The sequence below is a fragment of the Stegastes partitus genome, unplaced genomic scaffold (genome assembly GCF_000690725.1).
Source record: "Stegastes partitus isolate 25-593 unplaced genomic scaffold, Stegastes_partitus-1.0.2 Scaffold1037, whole genome shotgun sequence".
Taxonomy (NCBI): domain Eukaryota; kingdom Metazoa; phylum Chordata; class Actinopteri; family Pomacentridae; genus Stegastes; species Stegastes partitus.
This window is the reverse complement of record NW_007578768.1, coordinates 1978-19879: the sequence shown is the minus strand read 5'-3', so window position 1 is coordinate 19879 and position 17902 is coordinate 1978. Positions and strand designations below refer to the sequence as shown.

Genomic DNA, 17902 nt, shown 5'->3' with positions numbered 1-17902 from the left:
AGAGGAGGAGGAGGAGGAGGAGGAGGAGGAGGAGAGAGGAGGAGAGAGGAGGAGGACGGAGGAGGAGGAGGCTGCTGTTGTTGTTGTTGTGGCTTCCTGGGTCTCGTCCCTGCATTAAACTCGAGGCGTCTTTATGGTCAGAGTTGCTGTTAAACAGCGACACAGAGAGAACGTCCACATCCAGGAGCTGAAGGACGGTTCTGACGTTCTGACGTTCTGACGTTCTCACAAACACTTGATGTGTTCTGGTGGTTTGTCCTGAACTAAATTAATAAAGTTGTGCACAAGTCAGGAAACTGGACAAAGTCCGCAGAGTCAGTGAAAAATAATCCATAAATAATGATGAAAATCTGTCCACAAGGTTCCCAGAGAAAATAATCAGCTGTAGAAATAAATAAAAACACTAATAAACATGTGTGGATATCTGTAATATAAAGACACTTCTAGCTGATTTAAATCCAGTTCAACCGTCTAATTTTACGGCCACACATTACAAAAGTTTAAAATGAATATTGAAGAACATGCAGACTTTGATGTGAACATTATGTCCAGTTTGTTGACAGACAGCTCGTCCTTTCATCTGTGATTTTATTTGTAATTATTTCTAAATTAATAAAATAAAAATCTGTTTGATGAACAGTTTGAGAATGATTTACCAATTTTTAATATATGTATAATATATAAATTATTTTAACCTTTAAATCTTTTAAATAACAGCAAATATCAGTTTACCACTTTTTCTATCACAGAACAGTTCTTGATTAATGATCTTTGCTGATTTAAAAGTATTTTACAGTAAAAAGTTTGTAGTTTTACAGTCACACATTGTAGAAGAATAAATTAGCATTTGGAAAAATGGAGATTATTTTGATCATGGACATTATTTACCCATGACACGGTCCTTCAGGGTTCACAGAGAAATGACTAATTTATATTCTGAGGTTTTATTACCTATTATCTGTGAATTAACAACAATAAAATAAATAGATTTAAAAAAAAAATAATAATGTATAATTAGTTTTTCAAATAATGCCAGACATATGTAAAAACAACAATAAATAAATACAAATAAAAATAACATTTTAAGAATTCTACAAAAAACAAAACAAAACAAAACTTAAGGAATCTGTCTGAAGAAAAATACATAAAAATGGTGAACTACTGTAACATTCAAAAACTATAAAAATAAATTACACAAATAAAAATAAAATAGTAAAAAAAAAAAATAAATGTGCAAAATAAAATAAAAACAACTGATTTAAATACAGTAAAAACTTTGTCATTTTACAGCCGAATGTTAAAAAAAACGAATTCCTGTTTATAAGAACACAGACGTTTGATGTGCACATAATTCAACACAACAGTGAAAACCTCTGGAGTCACAATAAACACGTAAGAACTGTTTGGTTCTGGATGGATGCAGAACCTCTGACTCTAAACGCTGCTCTGAGTTGTGACTGTTCACATCCAGTAAATATTAAACATAGAACCGTGAACCAGGGCCTCGTGTTTCAGTGTTTCTGGGTGAATGTTTGTAACCGCCTCATGAGCTCCTTCAGTAAACAGTGAGAACACAATGAACTCTAACAATCAGCCGCCGCAAGGATGCAAAACACATCCGTCACCTCCCAGACAATGCAGTCAGTGGCACAACAACAGAACCAGAGGCGGCCATCTTGGTCTCCTCCCTTCGCCGGCGTCTTGTTTTGCTGTTTGTTTTGAGCATCCCTCCTCCTCCTCCTCCTGATGAAGCTCCAGCGCAGACATCATCCAGCAGCTCACGGGGACCACTGCAGCTTTCCTCAGTCATTAGCGAACATCATCAATAATAGATCTGCCCCATCCCTCCATCTCTGCTGCTCCCTCCCCCTCTGCTCCTGCACTTAAGGCCTCGGCTGCTCGGCCGGCTCAGATTACCGCCGATCGATGGCGAGGAGAGCGAGGCGGGTGAGAGACGGAGTGGGGGAGTGCTGGTCTCCCATGAGGCCTGCATGCTGCTGTTAGAACAATAACATCACGTGCAGGGCGTAAGAACTCAGAACCAGACACAGTCGGACCCTGAGGTTTAGCTTCACATGTAGACCCGGAGGAACCCGGGACGCTGTGCTGTCTTTGGGTTTAGTTTGAACTTTTCATGCTTCCACTGACGTTCCTGTTGGTGAACAAGTCGATGGAAACTCAGAATGAACTGAACTGAAGCTACACGTGTGGCTCGGTTCAGTACCGCCACGTCCACGTTCTGCTGATAACAGAACCAGACCTGCTCCAAACCGACACCGCGCTGGACGCAATCTGATCTCGTGAATTAATACGACACATGTTGGATCATATTCTGCTGAGTCAGCAGCAGCAGTGCAGGCGGTTAGCAGCTTACCTCGTCACCTGAGTCCTGGTGTTGAAGTCCAGGGAGCGCATCGACTTGAGCACCTCGATGCAGCCCATGTACTGCCAGGAACCAGAGCAGAGGGGACAATCAGTACAACACGTCTCAGAAAATGACTGATTTGGTTCATTTATTCCCAGAAACTCATCTGCATGGATCACAGCTACACATTCAGATGGTGTTGTTGTACCGCTGCAGCCCGAGCACACCAGCTCGCCTACAGCTCTGCTAAACTGGTGTAGAACTGGTACGCTGCACAACTGGAGTGATTCAGCCAAACGCTCCACCTACAAACGGACTGTTTCTGTCAAACCGTAGCTTGAAGGTGGAGATGCTGTGGTGTTTGTTCTGTTCATGACGTGTCCTCCAGAATAATTAAAAACACCTTATTGACACGCTGATGAGGTAAAAACAAGCTGGTGTTCTAAAGAGGAGGTCGAAGGAAAGAAGAAAACACATACAGCTGTTTGCTCTGATCTGTCTGAAGGTTCATGTTGGAGAACTGGACTGTTGTGATCATCAGAGGATGACTTTTTGTTGTAAAGAGTCACACGTACGTATATCCATCACACGTCTGTTCTGTTTTTATTGTATTTGTGAACAGCTGGAAGCATGAATGAGCGACGGGGATGATTCACACGTCTTGTCCTACATTAGTAAATATATTTCTATTTATCTCTACGTGTTTAATTTATGCTACTTATCTTTACGTCGTTGTTGCACCGCCTGCTCTTCGGCGCCCCCTGGGGTCACATAAAGTTTTCTGAATCTGAAGACGTGTTCAAATTAGAAACTGATGTTGAAGCAGATTAATTATTCTGCGACAGGTTCGGTTCGGTTTCGGATGAAACCCAAACGTTTAATTCCATGTGTGTTGTGCTCATGATGTGTCTCCAACATATAAAAACACTTCAGACACGTGAACAAGGTCGTGTTCTGTTAGAGCTGTTGTTTGTTGTCTTGAAGCACTTTTAATGTAAAAAGTTCATCTGAAAAGTCAGTAGCATGTGTACATATACCATTATATATATATATATATATATATATAGTAGCATGTGTACATATACTATTATATATAAATGCTTCACCTGACGTGGAGACAGAAGTACGTGTGGCTCTATCAGCTGTAAATGTGCTGCTTTGAAATGAACAATCGCGTTTCAGTCACTCTCCAAAACCACAAAGACATTTTCAGGCGTAAACATCTGCTGCTAACCGTCGCTGTCTTCAGTAATCTCCATCTAAACCCTTCCAGAGCGCTGAGGTGAGTCCCAGCTGAGCAGCGTCCTAATGGCTCAGTTTGGGGTGCTAATGGCGCCGTGACGAGATTAGCAGCGCTAAGAGGTCCAAATCACGGACAAGCTGCAGCTTCTGAGCCTCTGGGGGATTCTGAGGGTGTGAGTGTGTTTCTGACCGGTGCCTCTGAACATCTCCTGTATTTGTATATGTGGGAGGTTAAAGCTGACATGTGAGTCCTCTGATGTATTCATGGTGTCAGAATCTATCCAGAACCACTGGAATAAGTAAAACTCCTGCTGATGGCACAATCACAACATTTAAAACGAACTTTTCCTGCTAAATAAGCCACGAAATAAACAGAAAGAATAAACTGTGGTGTTACAGATGTGTGATATCAGACTGATGAACAGATTCCACCTGCATGTGTCTGTGGCACTACACTGATAAAACAAGAAGAAGAAGGAAAAACCAGAATAAAATGTAAAATACTGTGATGCTTAAAACATTTAATACTTTGAAAATAACAGCAAATGTCTGATAGAGTTTAAACGGAGTGAATTTATGGTCACACGTCGTAACACAACAAAGAACTATTTACAGAAATACAGACGTTTGATGAGGATCATATTTACAGTTTTTGACTGTTTTTCTTTAACCTTTGATGAACATTTTAGATGTTGGTGTGGAAGTTATTTACAATTTGGGCCTGTTTTGTTGTTGTTTATGTTTTTGTTGTTGTCGTTGTTGTTTTGTTTGTTTTTTAACATGTAAAGTTAACATGTATTTTTTTTCCTGTGGTTTTAGTGGTAATTAGATGCAATTGAACAAAACAGGGAAACATGTAAACTAACAGGATGCTGAGAATCAAACCATCAGCGTGAACACAGTTTTAAAGGTCCGTTTTTTATAGTGTGTGACCGGATCACAGGCTCATAAGAACTTCTCTTGAATCCCGTCAGACACAGCGTGTACAATATGAACTCTTCCTGAAGCGTATTAAGTGAATTATGGTCCCACAGTAAAGTTGAGTCAGCGTCATATTTGGTTTGTTTTCCAGAATGACTCCAGTCCAGCCAACAACCACAAACACAGCACGGAGCGAGAGACGAGTGAGGGCCTCTGGGCCTCACAGCTTAATGAGCTTTCTAATAAGATCTGGACATGAGGGAAGTCTTCCATCAGGAGGATGCTTCCTCTCTGCCAGTGCTTCCACTGTCACCCTCTCATGTGCTGATGCAACTCCTCCCATCATCCTCTCTGCTCTGTCGTCCTTGGAGCTCTGATTCCTGTGACGACGAGGACGCTGACTTTCCAAGAAACATTCCTCAGCAGTTTCACAACACTGGCGTCCTCCTTCCTCCTCGCTCATAAATCACTGCCGGTTCAGTTTGTCGCTATAGAACATGTCATAAGTTCACAATGTAATAAGCTTTAATTTCGCCCTGAGGCAGCGAGCGGCTCACGTATGAGCAGTGATGGATGGCCGGTGTCTGCCACACACATCATGTATTCTGTTTTCTTCCTGAGAAGCTGAGAACAAATCCTTTCTTGTTTTTAAGTTATGCTGGGAGCAGCGAAGTCAGAAGAAATCAGTTTCCTTCCGGACCATAACGTTCCCTCTGATTTCATACTTCTGTTAAATATTGTCTGTAATTCAACAAAACAGCACGAATCTGTGAAATATGAGTTTAAAGGATGGTTTTCTGTTTTTTATATCCTTAATATACAAACACACATATCTGTAAAATACCAGTACTTAGTGCTGATTAAAACAGTCACAAAAAGCAGAATTATATGTTCAAATAAGTGAACAAATGTTGTTTTGTTTTCAAATCAGTTCCTGTTGCTGCTGCCAGCGACGTCACAACAACTTTCCTTCACTCTGGACCATAAAGTTGGATTAAATTCATGATTTTGTGCATTTTTACATCAGATTTTAGTAGATTTGTCTGTAATTCAACAAAATGGCAAAAATCTTTTAAAAAAAACTGTTTAAAGAACAAGTTCAACATTTTTCATCTGTTATTCATAATTTTTCTTTTAAATATGAGAAAATATCCGTAAAACACCAACACTTAAAGACAGCGTCACTTTATGGTCAGCTGTGGTAAATAAGCTCATTAGCATCTCATATAGACATTATATTATGACTTTTGTGGTTAATTTTTAGAGCTGACAACAAATCGTTTCTTTTTCCAGGTTGTGCTGTGAAGCTAAAGTCATCCTGGATCCTGAAGTTTCTTCTAGTTTCATGCTGTTCACGTTTACATCAGATGTTAGAAGATGTTTTCTGTTAAACAGTTTAAAGAATTATTTCCTATTTCCAGTCCTTTATATGAGATTTTAAAGCGTGCTACAATAAAACCAGCTGCTCGGATCTTTCTGGAAACAGCATCCACAGCACCAGGCCGTCCCGTTACAGATGACAGGTGTTTATCATGTGACAAGCGAGGAGAGGAAGTGACAGCAGCCTGGTTTCACTACAGCGCTGCTGATCAGGACGGCTGCTTTGGCAGCTGCAGCGCTCTGCCTGATGTCTGCTGCAGCGTCCTGGCTATCGGAGAGGGCAGATGCAGGACAGACATGGAGGGAAAGTGTAAAACCATCACACCAAGGACCATGTTTGTGTCTTTCCCAGGAGACATGTTAGAAACAGAACCAGCACAGTGCAGCAGAACTCTACCGTCTCCACCCTGCATGGACGCACCGCTGAACGCACACATGCTTCTGTGCATCTCAGACGTTACAATCATGTAGAAATCACTGCACGTGCAGAAGACAACAATAAGCTGCTGAAAGATCCTGAGCTGAAAGCAATCAGACGCCAGAGCAGCACTTGTTGTGAATCTTGGAAAGGCGTGCACAGCGAGCTCAACATTTGGACCCCTCCCGTCCTGCTCCTCCACATCACATGATGCAAATGACTGTGATTAAACCTAATTGAATATAGGAATGAATGGTGCCTGTATAATGCCATTAGAAGGCGTGCTCGGGCCCCAGACTGGGCTAATCAGGAGCCATGTGACCAGTGTGAGGGGGAGGAGGAGGAGGAGCAGGGCAGAGGTGAACCGTCATGGGGGGATCGCTGAGGGGAGATCATTGACGTCAAGCAGTCTGCTTGGGACGGTGACTGTCCGTAAACACACATACGCTGGTGAAGGCGTCTCTTTGAAGCACGCCGTTATCTGTTTACCTCGTAATCAATCCGTTTCTTTCTGCGTCCTAATTTGATTGAGGACAGAGTTTGTGGAATATTTAGAAGCATGCAACAGCGATGCAAACGATGATAAACCCCGACATTCATCAAGCTAAGAGACTGTAAATCACATTTTGTGGATAAAACCGTAATAATTCATTGCAGTCACGAAAGTAAACAAACCACACAAAGAGCACCACTCCCACCGGAGAGCCCAGCATCAGACATATAGGCTACAGGCTCTATAAATACAGAGCCTTCCTGCTGGAGCAGCACTATGCTGTATACTACCTTCAGTAAACAACAAACCCGTCCTACAGTTTGGACACATAATTTCAGGGTTCGTCCGTCTCCACCCTGACGCCTTGTGTGCTGTCCTGACGCAGTCTCCCAACCAGCCACGCCAAGCCATCTATCTGGATTAAATTATGTATTCCCCAGTCCTCGCCACATGAGCTGCATAACAAGCTGCCTGCTAGTGAGGTGTCCTTTTGTTTCCCTCCCAGATAGAGAGACCTTTAAATGGGGTCATTAATATTCCTGCTGGGGAGGCGATAAGTGATGAACGACTGAGCAAGTTCTTTCTTTTTCATTTAAAGGACATCATACATTAGGTAGACGTTTCTTTATGTGTTTTAGTGATGGATTTACCCCGTGCATTAACAAAGATGCCCTCAGACTTACCCTGACGATGTAAGAGGCTCCTTGTCCTGCTATCTTCTTGTCAGGGTGCAGCCAGCCTTGAGAGGGTTTGTGGATGAAGCTGCCCTTCTGGTTGAAGTCCTCTCCCCCCAGCCACATGCCTTCCCCCCTTGTCCTGCGGTTCATCCCTGATCTGGAGCTGCTGGGACCACCAGGGCTCACCATGACCTCCGGAGACCCAAATCCGTGGCCTCCTGGACCGGCAGAACTTGCCGCCGCTACGGCTCGCTGTCCCCGGATGGCCTGTAGGGAACATGGGGTGACACAAACAGGGTCACAGGAGTTAAGCACTGCTGCGAGGCTGGCCACCGGCCCGCTGACTGAGGTCACGCCGCTGGGCCTGTGTGAGGAGGATGAAGAAGAGGAGGCCTGGGAAGGAGCTGATGCTGCCTTCCCCGAGTCCTTGCTGGAGCTGGAGCTGGAGCTGGAGTTGGACGGGCTCCGGCTGAGCAGAGAGTTGGAGAACTTCCACTGGGGCATCTTGGGAATGAGCATGCAGAAGGTTGTGGTGGCATCCTGTTCCCCATCCAGGCCAGGGGAGTCGGCCAGGGCTGCAGCCCCAGCAGAGGAGGAGGAGGACCTGGAGCTGGGATCCAGAGGAGGCAGAGGAGGCAGAGGAGGCAGAGGAGGCAGAGGGAGGCTCGGGGTGGAGGACGGGACCACCGGTGTGGCCACAACTTTGCCGCTCATGGCTAAGCTCTGCATCAGGTCGTCGGAGGAGGTCACAGACTCATTGCGAAAGCGGCCATACTTTGGCTTAAGGAGCATGCCCGGAGGAGCCGCCTGGAGCAGGAGCTGAGGGTGGGGGGGGGGGGGTAACTGCGGGGAGGGGGGGAGAGGGGGGAAAGGGGAAGGGGAAGGGGGGGAGAGGTGTAATGGAAGAGGAGGAGAAAGCTGGAGTGAGAATCTTCCTATATCCTTATGCGAGTGGAGGCGTGGATGCTGTCTGGTCCTCTCCCGCTCACACTGTGTCCCGCTGGCATGCTGCTGTGCTCCCTCTGAGCCGGCCTGCCTCCTTCTGCTGCCTCAGGCAAACACTCCAGCCTCCCTCTCTCTCTGGATGATGTCATTGGTCTATTAGCCCTGCCCTGCCCAGCTGCTCTCAGCCTGGATCAGCTAAAACACATCAGCCTGAACCGCCCGAATCCCAGACACACAAACACACACGTGTGCATAAAGTACATCCAGCAAATTAATAAGCAGCATCAGTGGACGACGTGTTTGGAGAAAATTAGCAGCAGGATGTCAAACCTCTGAGGATGAAACATGCTGTCAGTGTTTAGCAGCAAAAGAAATCAATGGCATTGAGATTATAGATAAGGCTGCTTTGCTTTTAAGATGATGAATATTGCATGCGTAATCATTTCTTCTTGCTTTTGGTGCCACTGAGATAAGAATCAGTAATCATTTCTTGCTTCCAAACAGCCTGACATGGAGAGGGAGTGGATGTGATTGGTCATCAGTGTTTTCAGCGGCTTTTGGCTGCTCTTAATAGTTCATATTTATTTCCATTTCCGAAATTAATCTTACAAGCTGCTGTCTTCTTTCTCCTGTTTTAGTATTTTATACCGTTTTATTTGTTTAACATGTTTTTTCTCTGTTTGCACCTGATTTGGTAGCTGCTGGTCTGACAACATGCACTCTGGTCAGCTCAGGTTGTTTTTAAATATGAATACATTTGATTTGATTTAATTCAATGTGTTTTATAAGATGTTATCTTTATATCTTTATGTATGTTTTGATATATTTCCATAATCACTGTCCTTCATTGGGAGTATCATCAGTAGTAAACTCAAATTACAAAAACACTAACACAACATACCGCAGCAATAATATATTAAAATATAAAACTGAAACCTGATTGTGAACGTGAGTAAACATCAGAATGAGACTCGTACAGTCAGTGAAGTGAATCCTGTGAGTCGATGCCTGTGGGTGTAATTCCATTTGTCTCGGCTCGACACAAAAACTTAACAAAGAAAACAATGCGGCTGCACTCGTAAAGCACCGCATGTCTGACAACATCCAGCCCATCCCATCTGCCTGAGCTCTCCCCATCCACCTCCCCGGAGAGCAATCAGCCATCCCAGCGTGATCCTTTTAGCTCCTCACATGCACCCTCCGTCCTGCTGCCTCCTCGTTCCCCGTCCAACCGTTTTTTCACTCTGTTCTGTTTCTCTCTCAAGTGTATTGTTCCATCGTACACATGAGGTAACATCAGGTGTGCATACAGTCAGGTGTACCAGTGAGCAACACAACGTGGGTCAAGAAGGGATTAAACATGAGAAAACAGAAGATAGGCAGAAGAAATCAGACTCTCCAAACACATGGATTGTGAAATAACCCAACAGCCACCAGGTAAAGGCTCATTACGCTCAAATGAAATCAGATAAACTGCATCATTTCAGGTCAGTGTGATGTGTTTAGTCCCATAATCAGTTTGGAAAGTGTAAGAAAAACACCATATTTTCTGCCAACAAAAAGACAGTTCAGTCAATAAGCGGTTGTTCAGTTAACTCAGAACAACACCGAGCAAATACACAAACAACCAGAAATGCTTCTAACACACAACACAAGCTAAACGTGAGTCAGACATGTCCCAGATGCAGGAATCTTACCTTTATGTCAGGCTCTTCACTTGAAGAGTCCAGATTAGAACAAAGCAGACACACAAAGGCCATCAGAAGGGCTGCGACACCAGCACCTCCAGCCCACCAACCTGCACTCAGCCAATCACTTCTGGTTTGTTTGCTGCAGGGAATGAAGAGTTACTGATAAACCAGATGGAATCGATGCATGTTGACAGATGCACCGCTAACTGGACTTTCTCTGTCTGTTCTGTTCTTTTCCTTTCTGGTAAATTACTGCACAAGAGCCACACGCAGAAGCAAAATAAGTTGATTTTATTTCTGCAAATTAAATTCGTTGAGCATTTTAAGCAGATAAATGCAACATGGTCCTTACAAGGATTAGTACAGTTTGATTTGCGTTGGTACCAATAGATGACTTCATTACAATTGATGCTACGCTGTAATTTCAATCACACAGTTATGCTCTGTGTGTGAGGAGTTAACAGATTGACCTCCTGACTGCGTATACGAGTGGAACAAGTCCTGCTGTGAATACACCACCGCTCATTAGCAGCCATTACCCTGACAACAGTGATTACAACTTAGAACAGCAGCACAGGGTGCAGCGAAGGAAACGACGTTGTTTGGTTAAAATGTGAAGAAAGAAGAAGAAGAAGAGAGAGCTTGTAGCTACAAATCATTAACGAGAACAGAAAGACATTTGAGTAAACAATAGAGCAGATGGAACAGACAGCGTGTGTGTAGTGACTCTGGGCTGAATCGCATTTTAAATATGCAATTAAACTTGTCAAATAATTAGGAAAAATCTACATATCACTGCCAAAAGTCATGCTTAGAGTTCATATTCAATCCTGTTACACCATAAGTTTGAACAGCTAGTATATAAAGAAAACTGAAATCCTTATCTTTTTACCTGTACATACACTGGCTGGGGGTATTTTTGCACTCAGGGTAACACGGGGTCAAATGCCCTCTTCTCTGATAATACAGTAGGCTTGATAAACTTTGAAATGTTTTTATTGGTTTGAAGAAATCAAAAGAAGTGTTTCACATAAATATACAGCATATATACAGATTTGAGAGTTATATTTAGGATTATTCCTTGAAAAAAAAAAAAAAAAAACTTTTGTGTTATGTAAAAATGTAAGACTGTAAATAAAGATGTCGATGCTGCTGGAGGCTCCCCTGCTGATCCATCGATCTGTTGCTGATTCACTTCGACTATCTGGGCCCAGGACAAAACTTTACTGTAACTTTATTAATTTAGAGATTTAAACTCCTGACATGACAGTCAAATCAGCAAACTGTTTCAATTTTATTTTATTTTTTAAAAATCAAGAATCGTTTCTTATCATCTATAATTTATGTCACAATTACAGTCAAAACAACATCCAGAATTTAACAATAAACTTAGTTTTCCGCATGACTAACAGATTTGTATTGATCAAAGTGACTCGTGACTTCAGACTCCCCCCTGTGGAGCTTCTTCCTCGGGGCTGTGGGCCAGATGCCAGCTGTTTGTTCAAACTGCTTCTTGTGTCCTGACAGGGAAACACGTACATCCTAAAGAAAATGGAAATGGTTCTAACAGGGGGCGTCTTACCTGGTTCACCCTAAACAATAAAAATATATTTAGAATTGTAGTGATAGAATTCATCCCTTTGGGTAATTGTTGTCCTTATTAACGGTGTAGTTCGTCTCTCGGTTAAACTACAGCTCCCAGAAGTCAAAGGTGCGCAGACGCTACGTCACCAGATCGTCTGAGAGGAAGAGCTCCCACTCCGTCCACATTCTGCGTTCACTCAACTCAAATCATTTTTACATACAGCTCACATCCTCAGTTCAAACCCCTCCTCCTTATTTAACCAGATCTGTAGGATAATATCTGGAACTGCTTTTAAACAACATGTTCTGGGACACACACCCTCCTCCAGGTTGTAAACTCTGCCGCCTCGCCACAGAGCTGCGCTTTTCCCGCCGAGCGGCTCATCCTCCCGTCAATAGACGATCCCGCCGTTCCGCTGCCTGCTGCGGTGACCAATCCGGGGACTGCGGGAAACCGTTGGGGTTTGAATTTTTCCGCAGAAAACAGCGGCAGATGACAGCAGGCTGTTGCGCAGGAACACACCGTAAACTAACTGACTTCGCGTTAACCGACAGCACCTTTCTGGACCTCAGCTCTGACCGCCGTCGTTGAGCCAAAATGTCGAAGAAGCAGATTTTCTACTCGGACAAGTACAACGACGACGAGTTCGAGTACAGGTCCGGTACCGTTGTTCTGTTTCCAGCTGTCCGCTAACGTTAGACGGAGCTAACTGCTGTAGCTGCAGCGTAACGTTGACCTCCTGATGTTTGTTAATTTAGTGGTGAAGGCTGTGTGTGTGTCTGGTAGAAGTAAACTGTGGGTGTGACGTGGACTCAGAGCTCCACCAGAACAGCTCCTTGCTAACAGCTAGCCATGCTAACTGTTAGCCGCGGCGGTGTCAGAACTTAGTGGATAAATTACTGCTGCTGCAAAGTAAAGAAAAATAACACTGGACGTTAACTGGTTCTGTTCGCTGTTCCTGCCCGACAGAGTGGACTTTCTGAGCCTTAGTGGGTCGTTCTTGACATGTTTGTGATCCGCCTTCTCGCAGACATGTTGTGCTTCCCAAGGAGCTGTCCAAGCTGGTGCCCACCTCCCACCTGATGACAGAAGACGAGTGGAGAGGACTCGGGGTGCAGCAGAGCCAGGGCTGGATCCACTACATGATCCACAAACCAGGTCAGTGCTCATGTGTGGCTCTGAGTCAGGGAGATCAGATGAATGCTGTCAAAGCTGTTTTTTACCACCAAAAGCTTGTCACTTTATTTTTACTGCAGCTTGGGAGGGAAACAGTGTTCAGGGACTTCTTGTTCTAAAACCGTTGACCATGACAGATCTCCTCCCTGGAGCTCTCAGCTTTAGAGGGAAAGTCACACAGAGGAGGAGCTGTGTGTGTGTTTTGGTGGCCGGCTGGTGAACTGTAGTCTGAAAGGATCTCTTCACGTTCAGCATGGAGCCCATCATGGCCATAGTGTATTAAGACAGACATGAAACACAGAGTTCACACACACTTACAAACACCTTGTACATCACGGCAGTCTTTAGTTTCCAGTGACTCCGACAACTCTGAGTTTTCAGTGATGAGATGATTGAAACCAGTGCGTCGTTGTGACAAAAAAAACAATCTGTGCATTTTTTGTTCTTTCATAGATTCATGGTCTCGTTTAGGTCTTGTGGGAATATTAGAAGATCTGCTGGGTCAAACTATACATACAGCCACTTGTCTTGTCAGCTCTGGTGCTGTAGAGCTGTTACTCAGGTTGTCTCTGTGGCCTCCGAGCTGCTCGTACGTGATTACGATTGACGGCAGCTGCTGACTCCTACGAGCCGATTTAATTAGGGCCCATTCGACACACTCATCAGTCTCAGTCACAAACACTGCAGTGCACATCTGAAGAACTAATCATTGACTGGAACACGTCAGCGGTTCCAACACAGGTGTCAGGGTCCACAGCCAGGTGAGTGCATGAGCCTGAGCTGAGAGGCCTCCGTGCAATAAGGAAGCTCTTCATCCAGAAGCAGCACCTGAAGGCTTCACGGAAGTTTGCTGCTGATCACTTGGACAAATAAAAGTTCTGTGGTCAGAAGCAAACAAACAGCTGTACGTCCACAATGATCAGACGTGTTTCGAGTAAAGAAGATTAAAAGAAAAACACCAAACCTACTGCCATGGTGCTGCCAGCATCCTGTTCTGGAGCTGTTCTGCTGCCAGTAGAACCGGTGCTTTACACAAAGGAAATGGAATAATGAAGAAGGAGGTTTACCTTCACAGTGTTCAACCTAACCCTAAAACCATCAGCCAGAAGGTTGGAGCTTCAGTGTTTCTGGGTGTTCCAACGAGACACTGACCCCAAACACACATCAGACGTGGTAAAGAAATGGTTCAACCAGGCTAGAATGAAGGTTTTAGGCTGGTCTCCCCAGAGTCCTGACTTAGACCCTGTCCAGAACCTGTGGACTGTGATGAAGGAACACGTCTGAGTCAGAAAGCCACACAATGAGACGACCTGCACCACTTCTGTTCAGAGGAGGTGCAACCAGAAGTTGGTGGAGGCTACCACCAGCAGCAGAAGCATTACTGGAGTCACTGGAGGCTCTGCTATGATATACGCAGTCTTTACAAGTTCATGTAAAGCGTCGTTAGTGTGAGGTGAAACCTGGGACCACAGGTGATGATATACTTTGTGATGTGACCACTACCTGTACGTGATGCTGACAGATTCCTGTTTCTTGCTTCACTCCCCAGAGCCACACATACTGCTCTTCAGAAGACCCCTCCCGAAGGACTAAGTGGGAGCCACCTGTACATAGCTGCTATCTTCTTTGCTGATTTCTGTTGTCTTTGGACCATATATCTGTCATTCATCTCTACATGTGTTGTAATGTATTGTGTAGAAAACAGAGAGCCTGTAAGTGTAGAGCGTGTTTAGTTCTTTCAGATTCCCTCTATTTGTTTTCGAGGTGATGAAAGAGGACTGTGAATGGAGCCCTGTGACAGTGTGAAGGGGAGTTTGCCTGTCAGTTGTACACTTTTAGCACATTTTAAAAAATGTCTCCTGATGACATTTTGTCAAACTGATTTATTTACTGAGCTGTCACACAAGCACAGGGCTTTATTTTGCTCGAGCCCGTGACTGTGTTTGGACATATCTGTTCTTTAAGCTTGTGTTTGTCCTACATGCATATATTATTTCTAGATATTATACATTTTGTCACTGAGTTATAGTTGATTAACAAGTTCTTTGTGACTCAAAGAACAAAATAAAACGTGTCTTCATATATGTTTGTCCATGAATAGTTTTTGTGGCGTTACGATGACGTTCTCAGTCAGACACACTGACCACCAGAGGGGTGACAAACTCCGAGTGTCTGACCCCCAGAGAGTAGGCTGGCGCCCGGGCCTTGTGAACCGTCACCTTCTCTGGATTATAAGTTCCTGGACCCGGTTTCTTGGTGCTGTCTCTGGGTAAGTTGTGACGCCCCAACATGGAAAACGCCGGCTGTCGGGGCAGATAAACGCTCGGGTCCGTACTGTTGTACCCACAAGGCCCAGGCGTCCGGGCCAAGTCCACAGATGGTCCCCCTGTGCTGAAGCTACCTGACATGGTGTAGCTGGCGCTGGCCGGCTTGTTTGGGACCTGAGGGCCCATGAGTGGAGGCAGAGAGTACTTGTTGGGAGCAGGAACGGCGTCGGTGCTGCGGTAGTGTGTCCGAGCTCCCATGGTGTAGGACGGGGGTCGATGCTGCAGGTTGCATGGCGGGGCTTTCTCAGGGCTGTAGGCTCCTGGTCCGGGCGTGTGGAACAGCTCCTCTACAGAACAGAACAGTGGAGCAGCAACTCATCACATCAGCACCATATGCTGGAGCGTCGCTGGCAGGGTTCAGTTGCAACAGCTGACACTGGACCTCAGGACATGTCAAAAGCAAATGTCTTATTGTTCACTCTTAACCAGAACAGAGCTATTGGATCAGGTTGTAATCTGAACAAAGCATGGATTCAGAAGAAACATATGCTTATTATGAAGGAAGCATGCTTACTCTGTGCCTTCATTCTACCCAACATTGAGTAGGCAGGCGTGCCGTCTTTCCCAAAGCGAGTCATTTTTGCATCAATGTGATATCGAGGCCCCGGACTGGAGTCAACACAGTACACTGCACAGAAAGAGTTACATCAGTTTAATACCTCCTGTCTGAGTCTGGTTTCATCATGTAGCTGTCATAAAAACACCTGGATGGAATCAGTTTGATAAAGAAAATGTGGGAATAGCTGCAGAATTATGAAGTGTTGTCTCCCCCTGGTGGTCAGAATGTGGCATTACACCACACAGGAATCACAGCAGACACAATCAGCTGCTGTGATGCATTTTAGGAGATAAAATAACTTAAGATAGATGTAACTATAAAATGCTTTGTAATCTGTGCAGATTTCTGCCTGTGAAATCAAAACTCTGCCCAGCAGTAAAGCATGGAGTTAATATGACCAGTAAGTATGAGAGAGTCTGACTGTAGCTCCTCCTGATCACAGTGAAAAGCCAGACAAAGAGACAGGCTCACTATTATCACTCATCCTGCCGTGGAACGAGTACGCAGGGCTGGTGGGCTTCGTGAAGTCATGGCCGACAAATCCAATCGTGGGAGGAAGCCCGTAGCGCCCAGGTCCTGGTCCTGAGAGACAAACACAGGATGGGCCACCAATCACACTTAAAGGGCTTCAATGGAGGCAAACCTTTAATGATCTTCAAATCATTACTCCTCAGCAGGTTGGGATCTCTGCAGCTTCATGTTAGTGGATTATATCAGTCAGGAGTAAATGTACACAGTCAGGCTGTAAACAGGCCACAGTAGCTGACAAACTATTAAAACTGATCTGCTTTAGCTCCTCTTCTGTCTTGTTTTGTCAGAAGTCTAAAGGACAGCGTCAGAACGTTGCTCTCAGTCAGACAGACACTACAGGCAACGGCACACAACACAACAACAGGACCTGGAGAAAGCATTACATCAGCACGCAAGTGTTCAGCAGCATGTGCACAAGTGGGAGCATTTTTCACAGAGCGGAGCGAGTCCTGGCAGGTCTGCTCGCTGAGAAAAGCCTCCGCTCTGCTCACCGAGTCAGCGCTGGGAAATATCTGCTGACCCCCACTGACCACCTGGACCAAAGTTCTGATCACAGTGCGTCTCCACTGAGGGTTCTGAGCCAACCGTCGGCACACTGACCTTTTTCTCTTCCTGCGATTGCTGGGTATTTCTTCTCCATCTTAAGCTGTGTGGACGTGCTGGATGCTTCTGGAAGCCTGCGGTGGTGTCAGCACTGCAGACATGTTCACACACTCAGACTGGCAGGAGAAGAAATGATCAGCAGTTATAACATCATGAAGAAAACACTCTGAAAGCTCCGTTTGGGTTTTGTCCCTTACCACAGATAAATCCACTTCATGCTGGAGGGAGTGTCGCTGCATCCTTGGACATTCAGTCACTGGAGGAGTGTCACGGGAGCAGTTTGCTCCTTAATCCGAGTCGGTCTCGTTGGGCTTTCCTCAGACATCACCGTGTTTCCTCCAGCATCACCCGCATCCCGGCTGACGGTGAAAACCCAGAACCCTCGTCTGATCCACAATCAATCCCTAATTTCCTCTGAAACAACCAGGAAACCTGAGACCTATTATAGATACCAAAGTGTCAGCAGCAGTGCAGGCTCTAGCCCCGGATAGGGTTCTATCTGTCTGCCCCCTTTTGTCCGGCGGCCCGGACAGGTGAATAGCCCCTCCGGCCTCAGAGGCTCATGTAAAGGTGCACTCAGCTGCTACTCACAAACAATGTCATCACTCCCAGTCCACTCTCATGTAATGCTAGCTTCCCCCCCTGCAAAACCATGAAACCCAGATCCCTCCTCTCGGCCTCCTTTCTCTTTTCACTCTCTCTGCTCGACGCAGTGTGGAGACGCAACACCACTCTTCAGCCATGCATGCAGTTGCCACGGAGATGCTGTATAGGTTGCTCCCCTGCATGGCCGGCTCATCGCCACAACAGCAGCAGAGTTTTTCCATCCAGACTGGACGGTTTAATCAACTGAGACGCTCCGTGACTTTGACCTCACACTTCTTCACACATACAGCCGTTCTCACATGAATTCATCCCCGTCCATTAAAGAAAAGACAAAATCCACAAGAGTCCCTCAAATAACTAGAAACTGGAAAAATAATAATAGA

The 17902-nt window shown here is 45.1% G+C and overlaps 3 protein-coding genes across 3 annotated transcripts in view; 1 reads left to right on the top strand and 2 right to left on the bottom strand.

Annotated features, from left to right (window-relative positions):
- Positions 1-8288, bottom strand: part of shc2 (SHC (Src homology 2 domain containing) transforming protein 2) — a 19577-nt gene extending 11289 nt beyond the window's left edge. Inside the window, exons 1-2 of the mRNA XM_008295306.1 lie at positions 7503-8288; positions 2375-2445 (exon numbers count right to left, since the gene is read on the bottom strand). Coding sequence (XP_008293528.1) covers positions 2375-2445; positions 7503-8288 — 857 coding nt within the window. The remainder of the gene's footprint in view (positions 1-2374; positions 2446-7502) is intronic.
- A 3902-nt stretch (positions 8289-12190) lies between these two features.
- Positions 12191-14975, top strand: cks2 (CDC28 protein kinase regulatory subunit 2). Its single transcript, XM_008295307.1, has 3 exons — positions 12191-12373; positions 12748-12875; positions 14443-14975. The coding sequence occupies exons 1-3, from the start codon at positions 12315-12317 to the stop codon at positions 14484-14486; spliced, it is 231 nt and encodes a 76-aa protein (XP_008293529.1). The 5' UTR covers positions 12191-12314; the 3' UTR covers positions 14487-14975.
- Positions 14976-15019: 44 nt separating this feature from the next.
- Positions 15020-16950, bottom strand: cimap1d (CIMAP1 family member D). The gene is made up of 4 exons (XM_008295303.1): positions 16911-16950; positions 16251-16361; positions 15735-15848; positions 15020-15507 (listed from the first exon to the last, which is right to left on the bottom strand). Exons 1-4 carry the CDS (start codon positions 16948-16950, stop codon positions 15020-15022), a joined length of 753 nt encoding a protein of 250 aa, XP_008293525.1.
- Positions 16951-17902: the final 952 nt, after the last annotated feature.